At 51.1% G+C, this 14,831-nt stretch overlaps 1 protein-coding gene across 1 annotated transcript; it reads left to right on the forward strand.

Moving 5' to 3' along the window:
- Positions 1 to 843: 843 nt before the first annotated feature.
- LOC133911543 (cyclin-dependent kinase inhibitor 5-like) lies at positions 844 to 4,226 on the forward strand. Its single transcript, XM_062353822.1, has 3 exons — positions 844 to 1,452; positions 3,514 to 3,723; positions 3,885 to 4,226. Exons 1-3 carry the CDS (start codon positions 1,112 to 1,114, stop codon positions 3,952 to 3,954), a joined length of 621 nt encoding a protein of 206 aa, XP_062209806.1. The 5' UTR covers positions 844 to 1,111; the 3' UTR covers positions 3,955 to 4,226.
- Positions 4,227 to 14,831: the final 10,605 nt, after the last annotated feature.

Below are 14,831 nucleotides of genomic sequence, written 5' to 3' on the forward strand. Positions count from 1 at the left end.
TGTATCCAAATGCCACTCTACTAAAATTTCTCGTACATTTGCCACCAAACACTGTTCAAACCTGGTTTCCCGTCACGCACAACAACTTTACCGTTGTGAACAGTAACTATTAGCGTAAAAAAGACGGAAAAAAATGTCTCTATTTTTATACATGCTCTATAATTCATAAGCAACCGATCTTAAATATATTCACCTAAAAATCTTGTGTAGAATTCAAACTAAAATTCTTTAAAAGATGTTGCTTTTGCAACTTCTAGCAATTTTTTAATCCTCACAAAAATTCCAAACATATGAAAAAAAATCACTCATATTCTATAATGTGATGTAATAAAAAAGTAAGTTGTGAGAGATAATTTTATAAATTATCAAATCACATTATAGGAATATTAATTATTTTAGATTTTTTGAATTTTTGTGAGGACTTAAAAGTTACTAAAAATTACGAAAGTAGCACATTTTAAAAAATTTTAGTTTAAATTCTACTTAAGAATTTTAGTGAATTCAATTAAAATAGGTTACTTAGGAATTATAGAACATATAAAAAATAGATAAATTTTTACACTTTTTTAGCTTATAGTTACTGTTTATAACAAAAATTACTGTATACAGCGGGAAACCAGATTTAAATATTGTTTAGATGGCAAATAGGAAAAAACGCTGATCAAATGGCACCATCTGGTAGGATAGCAACAATCAATTGCCCCTCATCCTCCCCTCTGCCGGTCGGCCCCCACCGCCACCCTCGGAAACGCCAAAACCCCCGGGGAACCCCACGCGGCAACAGCTGCAGCGCCACCCGCCCCCGCCTCCTCCCCAGCCCCAGCCGCCGCCACCTCTCTCTCTCTCTAAATAGCATCGCCCGCCCGCGCGGGAGACCACCCGTCCCCCGCGCCTTTTCCCGCTAGCTAACGCACGGCACAGCACCGCACCACAAGGCGCGCTCTGCTTCTCTCTGCAGCGCTAGCGAGCCCTCGTCTTCCCCTTCCCCATTATTCCCGGGATACCCCTGTGCTGCGACTGCGGCCCGCCCCACCCAACTACCGCCTCCTCCTCGTCGCTTCCGAGTCTCTAGCAAGCCGCGAGGTGCAGCAACCAGGGCCGGGGCCAGGCTATGGGGAAGTACATGCGCAAGAGCAAGGTGTCCGGGGAGGTGGCCGTCATGGAGGTCCCCGGCGGCGCGCTGCTCGGCGTCCGCACCCGTTCCCGCACGCTCGCGCTGCAGCGGGCGCAGAGGCCGCCGGATAACGGGGAGGTAGAGGAGGCAGGGGAGTACCTGGAGCTCAGGAGCAGGAGGCTCGAGAAGCCACACCCTCCGACGCCGGCCAAGGAGGCAGCGCCACCGGCCAGGAGGGGCGCTGGGAGGAAGGGCTCCGCGGCGGCCACCGCGCCGGCGGAAGACGAGGTCGAGGTCTCCTTTGGGGAGAACGTGCTCGACTTGGACGCCATGGAAAGGTGAGATTTTTTAAACAACTTCCCCTGTTCTGTTCTTCGTTGTTCTCCAATTCGTTTCCTGCGATTCGGGGGATTGGTTAGGTTTTATTTTGCACCTTCGTAGGTTACGATATCTTTTCGATTCTACTCCATTAGAGCTCCCGCGGGGTATATAGGGCTTCGAATTCACAGCGTAATGGAGCGAACATTTGGCGCCGAAAGTTATTTTCCCCATTTTTCTTTTCCCTGCGACTGTGTGCATCAATGTTTCGGTGTATTTTTGGAAAGTATTGGAGGCCGAGAAGTCCATCCACTCTTTGGCAAAATTTAGCAATGCAGTCACTCGTTGGAGGGCTTCTCCTTTGTTGTCCGAAGAATTGAAACGTAGCAAAGACCTGCTCAGTTCTCTGGTTTATATCAGTTGCTCATGCGTCGAAGAATCACTTGTAGAATTAATAATACCTATTTAGCTTAGTTTCTGTTGAGTAATTAACTTAAATGTTCCAAAGTTTATTCACTGCAGCCATGCTGCTTCACTTGATTTGTTCTAGTGATTGGAGCTAGATTTCGTCGCAGCAAGCAGTGCCCAAATGTTTCCGTGAATCTCTATCTCGTTTAAAGACCTAGACCACGAAACATGCCCAAGTTTTTGTTGGAAGTCACCAGCAATCTGCAGTAAGTGGAGCCTTGGATAGTTGCACCCAAGCCAAATTAAAGCGCCGTTGCACTTGATGATTCTGTTAAGTAGTGGAGCCTCCTCTAGTGTCAGTGGCTTCGTCCTTTTCCATAGCAGGTGGGAAAAAAGTTCCTCCTTTCCCCCTTGTCCTCCCCCTTCCCTATACCAGCCGCCCTTTGCAAAACGCCATTTGTATTTTTGCATTGGCCTTGTGCTATCTGATTGGTGCTCAGTTGGTGGTGGGGGGTGGGCACTGGGCAGTGACCCTCCCAATCCTTTGCCAATCAAAGGCCCCGTTCGTCCCTTTTGCAAGAAATTTCAATCGCCCACCCCCCGAAAGCACCACTCCTGTCGCACTCAAGATCCCATTCCTTGCGTGGTTGCTCACTTGCCACCACGTTGTCTGGAAGGCAACTAAACGGTATGTCATTGGCAAGCAATTCATCATTAGCCATGTACCAGAGTGTCACCACCATTGAGTGCTTCCTGCTATTTAGCTGCCTGGGATCATTGTGCCTTGAATGGACTACCTTTCTTGAAATGCCAATACGAAATGGAGTTCCTCCATTCCTACTCTGATGCATCGATCACTATATGTTTAGTGCAACCCCTTCAGGCGAGGGATGAAGACCAGGACTTCGCTGGCATTTGCAGTTTAATGTTTCAGGATCTTTTAAAAAAACGTTTCAGTGTCATGAGATGTCTAACACTATTTTAGTCGTATCATCTGGTGTGCGCGGGCCTGTCTCCGACATGTGCTTGTTGAGAACCCTATTTAGTTCAGTTGTCTCTCTTAGGCCCAGTTGTTGTATTAAGTGTGCTTGCTGCACCATAAATCAAGTACCTCATTGTGGGGGCATATGCCGGGAAGGAGACGAGCGTGCAAGTATTATATGAGGAAGGAGATAGTGTGCTCAATTAACTGTCATTTGTTGTCATATCGGTTCACCGATCCAGCTTTCAGCTTGCAGGTGCCATGTTGAGTTTTGAAGCTCTCGATTTAGGGATTTGGGATGGTGACAAAATCTAGGAGCAAATTTTGTTTGCCGTGAGTACGATATGCATATAGTGTCCCCCATGGAAGGACTATGGTTTCTGGATAGCGTGACTGTGATCCTTAACCTTCCTTGATGCCTACTTCTGGGCGGCCCCATGGGACTTCAAGTGTAGGCTCATCTATTTTAAAGTTAGTAGGAGCCTACTCCACTCATGTGACTATGTTGGCATTCTCTAGCGTTCACCATTCCCTTAATTTTGTTGGGTCTGTTTTGGTTTCTGTTGGTCTTTGGCGTCATGTGAACTAAATTATCAGGAGAGGAAATGTACAGTTGCAATGTTACTGATGCATTTTTTTATCTGTTTCTTTATTTCGAGTATATTTTTTCATATGCTTCTTGTGACTGCAGGAGTACCAGAGAGACAACGCCTTGCAGTTTGATTAGGAACTCAGAAACGATAAGCACCCCAGGATCCACAACTAAAAGTAAAACCAGCAACTCGATGACTTCCCGCCGCAGAATGGAAGCCTCATTTTGCCGTTTTATACCTAGTTCTCTTGAGATGGAAGAGTTCTTCGCAGCGGCTGAACAACAGGCGCAACATACTTTCAGGGAGAAGTAAGACTCACTTCCTTCTTTTTGCCACTTAAACTTTCTGTTGAATTTGGTTTCCCCTTAGAGAGAGTAAGGAGAAATGTGTTTATGGTAATATATGAGTGTTATAATCTCAAGATATGATCGACGCATTGGCTACCACTTAACTGCACTCTTCTGATCAGGTACAACTTCTGTCCTGTGAACGACTGCCCACTTCCTGGACGGTACGAATGGGCGAGGCTAGACTGCTAGATTATCATCACAAGAGCTCCACTGATCTGATATGTCTTCACGAATGACCATCACCGTGGCGAAGGCGCAACAGGACTGCATTAGCTTTCTTCTCTGTTGTAAAAATTTAGAGTAGTTAGCCTGTAGTAGCTCAATGATCTTGTGTAACAAACAGGAGCGACGATGAGTTACACCCTGATCCCCAACCTCACTGTAACCGTTAACTGCTCATGCTGTAAAGAACCACCTCATGTAGGCCTAGCTTAATCATCTGTTCCTAGTTGTTGAATTAATGAATCAGAGTTAGATTTGCATGGCTATTGCCCTATCTTTTCAACTGTGACTTGTCCATGAGAAAAACTTATGCTCTAGTCTGAAGAAATGGTGTTGCAGCACTGGAACGTACTGGCCTCATCATGGCCTTGAAAGGCCATGGCATCTGTGGGGCTTCACAAGACCTTTTCTACCTCTTCCATCAGTTAGACATGTTGTGTATTCGTGCTCTCCTTTTGAACCACAAACTGGTTTGGGTTCCCGTTCGGAGTTCAATCTTGTGGTAAGCGTCATGCATCGTGTGTCCTTTCCTTTGTGTGGTCACCGGATGATGCCATGATGTTCTCACCGTCACCGCGAGCGACCAATGCTTCAGCTGTGATGAATCATTTTTGGCATGTTGTAGACTGCTGCTGTCCATTTTTTACACAGGTAACTGGTAAAGTTCGTCTTTTCAGTCAACTAGCCAACTAGGGTAGTGGGGGATTTTGCAGCCTTTACCTGTTTTTTGCTGCTTTCTTGTTTAATCAAAGTTGGCATCCAGCATTGCTGCCTGAAATTGCTGCTGGTTGCAGGCAATTTGTTCTGTCTGACTTTTAACTTTCAAGGTGGCAGACTAGCTTTGCAGGGTTGCTGCACATAAAATAATTTGATGTAACTTTAGCTTCAACCACATTAACATCTTATTTTAAGTTGTATATGTATCGATTTTTCTCTCTTTGAGATCAGATGTCACTTTTTTCACGAAAAAATTGCAGCATGTTCTCTCTACTCTTAGGCCAACTCTAGCAGTGATCGTAAATTTGCAGAATCTAGTGCTACAGTACTTAGTAATACTGTAGCGCTGTAAATTATCTCCAACATATCTACTGCTACAGCGCACTACAGTGCAGCTACAGTGTTGCGGAGAGGGAATATGGATCTGTAAGGTTGCGGAGTACTGCAGCATCTGCAACACTGTAGCAGTACTGTTTACAGAGGCTGCTTGTGGGATCTGGAGGAGGAAAACACCATCGGGTTGCTGTAGCAGTACTTTAGCAGTACTGTTTACAGATGTTGACAGTGGGACCGGAGAGAAAAAAAGAGAAGTAGAAGATAGGAAATAGAGTAGCCGTTGGAGATGAAAAAAATAAGGAATGCTGTAATAGTATTTTTGAGGATGAAAATTTGAGATAGCTGGAGATAGCCTTAGAGCTATAAAAGGCGTATCATCGGCTTTGCTATACAACAGGTACACTGTAACAGTACTACTACTACAAATAATAGATGCTTTTGTCATGCTTGGTTGCCTGTATTGACCACGTGATCTTTTCTGCGTTGGATTTGCAACTGCAAATTGGTGCCTCCGGCGTCAAAATCTGCCGCAAGCTTCCAATAACACTGATACTGTTAGAAGAATCCAAGGTGCAAGTAGATGCATGTACTACTAGCACTTCCGTTTGTTTATTCTGGTGTAAGTTACAGCTGGCAAAATATAGGAGCGTAGCCAGGGGCGGAATCAGCGGAGGCTCAAGAGAGTGCTGATTTACTTCATTCACCTCCTTTGCTCTTTTTCCTCTCCTTCATTTGCTCTTTGCACTCACCACTGTCGGGCGATGGTCCAAAACCCGTATGGAAACAACTGTTCTACTGGCTCAAGGGTGGTTGATGCTTTTTCTGTACCTCTGCATGCCTTCTGATACAGCAGGCTGATCATCATTTAGAAAACTGATGCAAATGTCACAATTCAATCGCATTTGCACCTGGAGCCAACAGGCTGATTCAGTTAACTCTTGTGTTCAGATGTTACTGTCAACAAGCTACCAGAGTGCAAATTAAGGCTTTGAATAAACTAGGGCGCTGATTGTGCTGTAGCAACTGAACCAGAATCCGTAATTATACGATTCAGTGAGCGAAAGCAAAATGTAATCAGTTAACAGTGTCAATCCAGCAAAGCCATCGGGCATGGTCTTCGATAAGATCAATGGTCCATGGCGCCATTACACTGACAGTACGAGTCGCAAGATTCTATATGACCTTTCGACATTCAAGGCCTGAGATACCTTGACAAGAAGAGGCACTGCAGCCGGGCCAATAAACACAACCTTCAGAAGACGAGCACTGTAGGGAGAAGAACAATGTCACTTTCTCTTTATTGGTGTGTCCTTCGTTGCAAAAAATGTTGATGTACCAAGAGTATTACTTCATGCATGGACAGCACATTAACAAGGCTGAGGAGTATAATCCTCAACAAGAGAGGAAGGTTTTTTTACCTTTAGATACATGTAAATACTTGCACCGTGGAATCTCCGGGCAGGTCTGCAGATGTTTTACCTCCGGGCCATCGAGGCTGTGTGCTCTGAGCGACTTCTTCTCAGCATGACAGCATCCGTCTCCGTAGAGGAAGGGGAGGAGGAGTGGATGCGAGGAGACGAGCTCGTGGCAAGCCCGTGACGAAATGGCAACGCGACACGGCCAAACTCCATTACCAGTCCGTCCATGATTCTACACTCGAAAGTTGGAACAAAATCGATGGCATCAATGGAAGGAGGAGGATGTGAGCAAGTCATGTAATCCTGAGTTCCTGCTCGTTTCCAAATTCTGTTAGGAGTAGTGTTGAGCTCAGCTTTGGATGCCTATCCACCTGAGCGTTTCTGCTTAATTTGCGCAAGCGCGTGTGTAGTGGCGCGGCGTGATTTAGGCTTGTGGGATGGCACATGCGGTAGTGCAAATCATGGCCGTGCATGCAGGAGCTGATTGAGCCCTGCTTTTTTTGTTTTTCAGGGTCATGACGCGCATTGGAATTAGCTCGGCCTTTCCGTTCTTTTCCCTTCCAGTTTTAGCATCGAGTTGTATGATAAATAGTTGCCTAAAATACAGAAAAGCCGTCATGGTAGTGCAGCACCAAAAAATCCCAGTGTCCAATTCTCTGTTCTTGCGAATTCTTGAGAGTTTGTGGTGATCGGTTCATCCTCGCCGGAGTTTCGATCATCGCCGGAGAGAAGTTCCAGCTGACATTTGGTACCAGAGCCGTGACGAGGAGGGATGGACCACCATTCCGCTCCGCTGGGCGGTGGCCGTGAAGGGCGACGAGGTCGCCGTGTCTCGCCCTCGCCAGCGCCGCGCAGAGAGCGCCGCGAGGTCGTGATCCACCGCACCGTCGGGAAGACATCCGCCGCCGGGACTCAGTTCCCCATGCTCACACGCACCAACTACCAGGAGTGGGCGATGTTGATGCAGGTGAACTTGGAGGCGGCAGGGTGGTGGTACGCCGTCGAGCCGTAGGAAGGCGAGGAGATCGTGTACCGCCATGACCGGCTGACGCTCGCCGCGATCCTGCATTCCGTGCCACCCGACATGCTGGCCGGTCTCCGTGAAAGGAGGACGGCAGCTGTAGCGTGGGCGGTGATCAAGCAAATCCGCGTCGGGGTCCAGCGGGTGCGCGAGGCCAACGCGCAGCATCTCCGCCGCGAGTTTAGCGCCCTGGTGTGGAAGGAGGCGGAGAACGTGGAAGATTTCACGAACCGCATCACCGGGCTCGTTGCTGATCTGCGACTTCTCGGCGACAACGTCACCGACACCGAGGTAGTGCGGAAGATGCTGCAGGTCGTGCCGGAGCATCTTGCTCAGGTGGCGATCTCCATCGAGACCCTGCTCGACATCAACAACATCTCCGTCGAGGAGGTGACTGACAGGTTGCGCGCCGTCGAGCAACGGCGCAAGCCGGCCCCTGTCCTCAACAACCAGGGCCGGCTGCTTCTCTGTGAAGAGGAGTGGCTCGCCAGGCTTAAGCTCCGCGAGTCCGAGGAGAAGGGCAGCAGGAGTAGCTCCAGCAGCGCCGGCGGCAAGAAGCGCGGCGGCCGCGGGCATGGCCGTGGGTGCGGCAAGGGCGAGAGCTCCGGCTCCGCGTCGCGCGACGGCAACAAGGCCCAGTCCGGTGGTGGACAGGCTCCCAACCGTGACCAGTGCAAGCGCTGCGGCAAGTATGGCCACTGGGCCAAGGACTGCTGCAGCAAGCCCAAGGGCGAGGCCCACATCGCGCAGACTGAAGAGGACTCGGAGCCCACACTACTGATGGCGCGAGCCATTGTCTTCCCCAATGCACTGCCGCCACCACGCGCCGCCGCAGCTCCATCTTCGTCCGAGCGCCGGCCCTTGCACGTCGTCGAGGGGAAGGTCTTCGCCCAGCTCGATGGCGAGACGGAGCGCGATGACAGCCTCTGGTACCTCGACAACGGGGCGACCAACCACATGTCGGGCTGCCGGGACGCCTTCATCGACATCGACACGGCGATCCGCGGCACCGTCAAGTTTGGCGACGGATCAGAGGTCGCAATCGAGGGATCCGGCACCGTGCTGTTCGAGGGCAAGAGCGGCGAGCACCTCCCATTCACGGGGGTGTACTTCATCCCGAGGTTGACCACCAACATCATCAGCCTCGGCCAACTCGACGAGGGCGGCTGCGACGTCCACACCAAGCATGGGGTCCTTCGGATCCGCGACGACAAGAGCCGGCTGATCGCGCGAGTCCAGCGCTCGGCGAACCGGCTGTACCTGCTGCGCGTGAAGATTGGGCGGCCACTCTGCCTGGCCGCGCGTGCTAGTGACAGCACATGGCTGTGGCACGAGCGCTACGGCCATCTGCACTTCGACGCCCTGCGCAAGCTCGAGCAGCGGGGCATGGTGCACGGGCTGCCCCACGTTGAGCACGTCCACCAGCTCTGCGCCAACTGCGTCACCACCAAGCTGAAGAGGAGTCCGTTCCCGTCGCAGGCGAAGCGGCGGGCGGAGGGGCTGCTGGACTTGGTCCATGGCGACCTGTGCGGCCCTATCACGCCAGCGACACCCAGCGGCAAGCAGTACTTCCTTCTGCTGGTTGATGACCAAAGCAGGTACATGTGGGTGGCGTTGCTCGCCACCAAGAGCGACACGCTCGCCGCCGTCAAAAAGTTCCAGGCGAAGGTGGAGGTGGAGACAGGCCGGCGTCTGCGTGTTCTGCGCACTGACAACGGGGGTGAGTTCACCTCTCTTGAGTTCGAGGAGTACTGCGCCGAGCACGGCGTCGAGCGGCAGCACACGGCGCCGTACACGCCGCAGCAGAATGGCGTCGTCGAGCGGCGAAACCAGACTGTCGTCACCATGGCGCGCAGTCTGCTGAAGAGCCGGAACATGCCAGCGATGTTCTGGGGCGAGGCGGTCGCCACCGCCGTCTTCCTGCTGAACCGGGCGCCAACCAAGGCCGTCGACAGTATGACGCCGTATGAGGCCTGGCACGGGCGCAGGCCGGATGTCCACTTCCTGCGCACGTTCGGGTGCGTGGTGTACGTCAAGGCGACGAAGCCACATCTGAAGAAGCTCGACAACCGCGGCACTCCAGTTGTCTTCCTCAGCTACGAGCCAGGCGCCAAGGCATGGCGCTTCTACGAGCCGGCGACGCGTCGCGCCGTAGTGTCCAGGGACGCGGTCTTCGACGAGCCGACGTCCTGGAGCTGGAAGGACGAGTGCGAGGACCTGGAGGCCGGTGCGGACCTCGTCGTGGAGTACCACGCGATGGAGCTGGGCGCCGGGCGCGTCGACGCCGACACCACTGCGGTCTCACCAGAGCCCTCGGTGACACCAGCCCCTGCAGCAAGCCCTGGCGCTCCCGTGGCGGGCACACCAGTGATGTCGCCCGCGGCACTGACTCCTCCTCTCGCGACTCCAGTACCGGCACCGAGTCCTCCTCCCGCAACTCCAGTACCGGCATCGACTCCACTGCCCCAGCCGAAGTTCGTCTCGCCACCTCCGAACGCAGAGGAATACTGAGACACCGACAACGACGACGTCGAGCCGAGGTATCGCACCATCGACAACGTCCTTGGAGCGGCGTCACCGCCTGGCTTCGCTTCGCGACAGGTAGCTGCTGAGCTCCAGATCGAGGAGGAGCCAGCCACCTTCGCCGAGGCCGAGAAGCACCAGTCCTAGCGTCATGCCATGATTGAGGAAATGGACTCCATTGAGAGCAACCGGACATGGCGTCTGGTGCCCCTTCCGCCTGGTCACCGGCCGATCGGGTTGAAGTGGGTGTACAAGGTGAAGAAGAACGCCGCCGGCGAGGTGATCAAGCACAAAGCGCGTCTCGTCGCGAAGGGGTACGTCCAGCAGCCGGGCGTGGACTTCGACGAGGTCTTCGCGCCCATGGCCCGCATCGAGTCAGTACGGCTGCTGCTGGCACTCGCCGCCCAGGAGGGGTGGCCGATGCACCGATGCACCACATGGACGTGAAGTTCGCGTTCCTCAACGGGGAGCTGGTCGAGGAGGTCTACGTCAAGCAGCCTCCCAGCTTCACCGTCGTCGGCCACAAGGACAAGGTGCTGTGCCTGGACAAGGCGCTCTATGGACTGCGTCAGGCACCGCGCGCGTGGAACGCCAAGCTCGACGAGACACTGGTGGCGCTCGGCTTCAGCCACAGCGCGTCGGAGCACGCTGTCTACGCTCGCGGCGAGGGCGCTTCTCGACTGCTGGTGGGGGTCTACGTCGACGACCTCATCATCACCGGGAACGACGCCAGCGAGATTGCGAAGTTCAAGCGGGAGATGAGCGCCAGGTTAAAGATGAGTGATCTGGGCTTACTCTGCTTTTATCTTGGCATTGAGGTGCATCAGGGGGGCGATGGGATCGCGCTGTCTCAGGCGGCGTACGCGCGCAAGATTCTGGAGCACGCGGGCATGGCGAGCTGTAACCCGTGCCATACTCCCATGGAGCCCCGCCTGAAGCTGTCGAAGACCAGCACAGCTGTGCCGGTGGACGCCACTGAGTACCGGGGCCTCGTCGGCTGCCTCCGGTACTTGGTGCATACCAGGCCGGACATCGCCTTCGCCGTCGGCTACGTCAGCCGGTTCATGGGGAACCCCACCATCGAGCACCTCAACGCGGTGAAGCGGATCCTACGCTACATCGCGGGCACGATCGACTAGGGCTGCTACTACAAGCGTGACGGCAAGGAGCTGAAGCTGCTCGGGTACAGCGACGCCGACATGGGCGGCGACATTGATACAAGGAAGAGCACCACCAGTGTGCTGTTCTTCCTTGGCTCCTGCCCCGTGACTTGGCAGTCCCAGAAGCAAAAGGTCGTCGTGTTATCGTCCTGCGAAGCGGAGTACATTGCAAGGACGATGGCAGCCTGTCAAGGTGTATGGCTGGCGCAACTGCTTGCAGAGCTGAAGAGCGAGCAGCGCACAGCCTTCCTGCTGAAGATGGACAGCCAATCGGCAATAGCCCTCAATAAGAATCCCGTTTTCCATGACCGAAGTAAACATATAGATGTGAGATTTCATTTCATTCGGGAATGTGTCGGAGATGGGAAGATGGACATTGAGCACGTCCGCATTGAGGAGCAGATCGCTGACATTCTGACGAAGCCGCTCTCGCGAGATCGCTTCTGTGAACTGCGTGTAAAGCTGGGCATCGTCAAGATCGGCAAGGAACTTCAGGCTTAGGGGGGTGAAATGTGAGCAAGTCATGTAATCCTGAGTTCCTGCTCGTTTCCAAATTCTGTTAGGAGTAGTGTTGAGCTCAGCTTTGGATGCCTATCCACCTGAGCGCGTCTGCTTAATTTGCGCAAGCGCGTGTGTAGTGGCGCGGCGTTATTTGGGCGTGTGGGATGGCACATGCAGTAGTGCAAATTATGGTCGTGCATGCAGGAGCTGATTGAGCCCTGCTTTTTTGTTTTTCAGGGTCATGACACGCAGCGGAATTAGCTCGGCCTTTCTGTTCTTTTCCCTTCCAGTTTTAGCGTCGAGTTGTATGATAAATAGTTGCCTAAAATACAAAAAAGCTGTCACGGTAGTGCAGCACTAAAAAATCCCAGTGTCCAATTCTATGTTCTTGCGAATTCTTGAGAGTTCGTGGTGATCGGTTCATCCTCGCCGGAGTTCCGATCATCGCCGGAGAGAAGTTCCGGCTGACAGAGGAGGTGGCGGAAGCCCCCGCGGCTGGAGAACCTTCACGCCCAAAGGGTTTTATATACATCCGTAACGGGTGCGGTGGAGGCCCACGCGGCTGCCGCGGGCTCGCCATGGACGCCGGGCCGTCGTCTGCCGGCGACCGGAGCGGAGCGGGGGAGGGAAACAACGGCGTCATTTGGGCTATCATGCAATCGGGGCCGCACACTGTAGATCCAACGGCTTGTATATCCTGCCTTAGGTTAGACCGCGGTCGACAATAGTTTTGCATATTAGCCCCTCATTTGGATCGCAATTATTCCCCGCGATCGTATTATTTGTAGACAACTCCCTGGACGATCTAATGTTTTACAGCGAACCCCATATATTGAATCGCAACAATTAACCGTGATCCGAATATTTGCGTAAAACCCCCTAAAATGGATTGCGACTATTAATCGTGATCCAATTATTTTCATAAACCCCCTATTCCGGATCCAACGTTTTGCAAGCTCCCATGGCTCAGGGCTCCCTTCGCCGTCCGCCGCCGGCGCCATGGACCTTGCCGGCAAGCTGCGGCCGGTGGCTCACGCGGAGTGCGCGCATGGTCGCATCTGCCACTCGTACTGGCCGCCCTCGTGCTCCTCCTCTCCCTCGCCTCCTCGTCTGTGCTCCTCCGCGCCCTCCTCCCCTTCTCCTCCGCCTCCGGCGGCGGGCGGTTACGCCGCGGTGGCTGAAGCGCTTCTCAACTGCACCCTCATCGTGCCCCCCGGTGCTCGACCACCACGCCATCGTCCTCAGGGGCGGTCCCAAGTTTCAGGATCACCGACCCCGCCGCCGTCTGGAGTTGTCACATCGCCGTTGGCCCTGCATTGCAGCATCAAGCTATCAATGCGTGAAATTACTCGGACGGATCGTGAGGAGATACTGCAAGAACCATGTGGCAATCTATAGCCTGTCCCATCAATCGTATCAACGGCCGAGGCAGCTGAGCTCCACGAAAAGAGAAAAGGACAGTGATGGTGCAGAAAGGGCAGTACTAGCACCCATGCAGCATCAGCATCCACTCCTAGTGTAGTCATACTTGCGGTACTCTGACTCATATTTAGTGAGCCACGCTAAGTTTAGTTAGATTGGACCCCATGCAATACGAGCATCCACTCCTCCCCGCTAGAATCAACGGAAGTGTTAGTAAACGTACTGCTAGTGAATGAATTTTGTGTTAGAATTAAAGGAAATTATTCTCACTTATTGTACTACGAGCTGAGAGAAAAAAAATAGCTTTCACTAATTTTCGATTGTGTTAGAATCAGAGTAGGAGGAGGAGGGGTACACCCACCGGGGAGGAAACCGGAGGGGAAAGCAAAAGTAAAACCACCTACAACCACAAAGGATCACTGGAGGAGCAAATTCATACCGGAGTCGAAGAACGAAACAATTGTTGAATACCAGTGATAAACGGCGAGATCCAGAGAAGAAGCTCCAAAGCAACAAAGAGAATGAAAACCTACTTACTATTGAATAGAAGGGGATCCTCATCCTAATCCACGTTGCCAGTAAGCCAGAGATAGAAGGAGAGAGGTCCGATCTGGCTTGGAATAGATGATCGCCTGATTATTCGCCTCTCTACACGTTAGCGTGGGGAAAGTCTCTCGCCTCAAGCACTGTAATCGCTATCTAATAATATTTAACAAACTATTAGACATCATGATGCCGTCTAAACTATAATATAAATGATTATTAGTGCCTATTGTATTACTCCCTCTATCCCTAAATATAGGGTATATTAGGATTTGAAAAAGTCAAACTTTGTAAATTTTAAGTAACAATTAGTAAAATTGTACGTATGTTTTAATATACAAAAGTTATATCAATATATTCATATTTCATAGATCCTAATATATTGTATAAATAATTACCAGTGTCTATTGCATTACTCCCTCCGTCCCTAAATATAGGGCGTATTAGGATTTAAAAGTCAAACTTTGTAAATTTTGATCAATAATTAGTAAAATTATACACATATTTTAATATACAACATTTATATCAATAAATTCGTATTTCATAGATCCTTATATATTGTAGCAATTGATAATATATTGTAAAATAAATTAATGATCAAAGACACTTTAAAAAGATTTTTCTAAATCCTAATACGCTTTATATTTTGAGACGAAGAGGGCACATATGAGCCTTACATATAATTCTTATTTTTATTGATAATATATTATATGAGTTATTATCAATATCTTGTATAAATGATATGGATAAATTTTATGGGCAATAGCCGTCTAGACCACTCTACATGCATGCCCTTAGTGGGCTGTGAAGTGATCTACACTCTGTGACATGTGGGTCAGTGCTGGAACGGCCCGTGACATGGGTGTGGATGTCGAAGTCCGACTCGTGTCAAGATGTCCGATTCGGTAAAAAAAATTAGAATACGTCAAATACCACTTGAAATTCGATACGAATATCGAAATCCGACACGGATACGTGAATATCTGATTTGGCAAAAAATATTGAACACAGATGTCCGGTTAACAAAGCTCTCTGAATTTTTAATTTCTCCTTCGTTGATCAAAGATAAAAATCAGGCGTGATCTCTTGGGACCCACGTACGAAATGCTTGGAGATGCAGAAAGTAGCAGTATGTTTTCTCAGTTAGCCCTCCGATTTTTTAAAGGTTAACGGAAGCCACCGGACCTTTCACAGTCTAAAGGA

Source organism: Phragmites australis, chromosome 3, assembly GCF_958298935.1.
Source record: "Phragmites australis chromosome 3, lpPhrAust1.1, whole genome shotgun sequence".
Lineage (NCBI taxonomy): Eukaryota > Viridiplantae > Streptophyta > Magnoliopsida > Poales > Poaceae > Phragmites > Phragmites australis.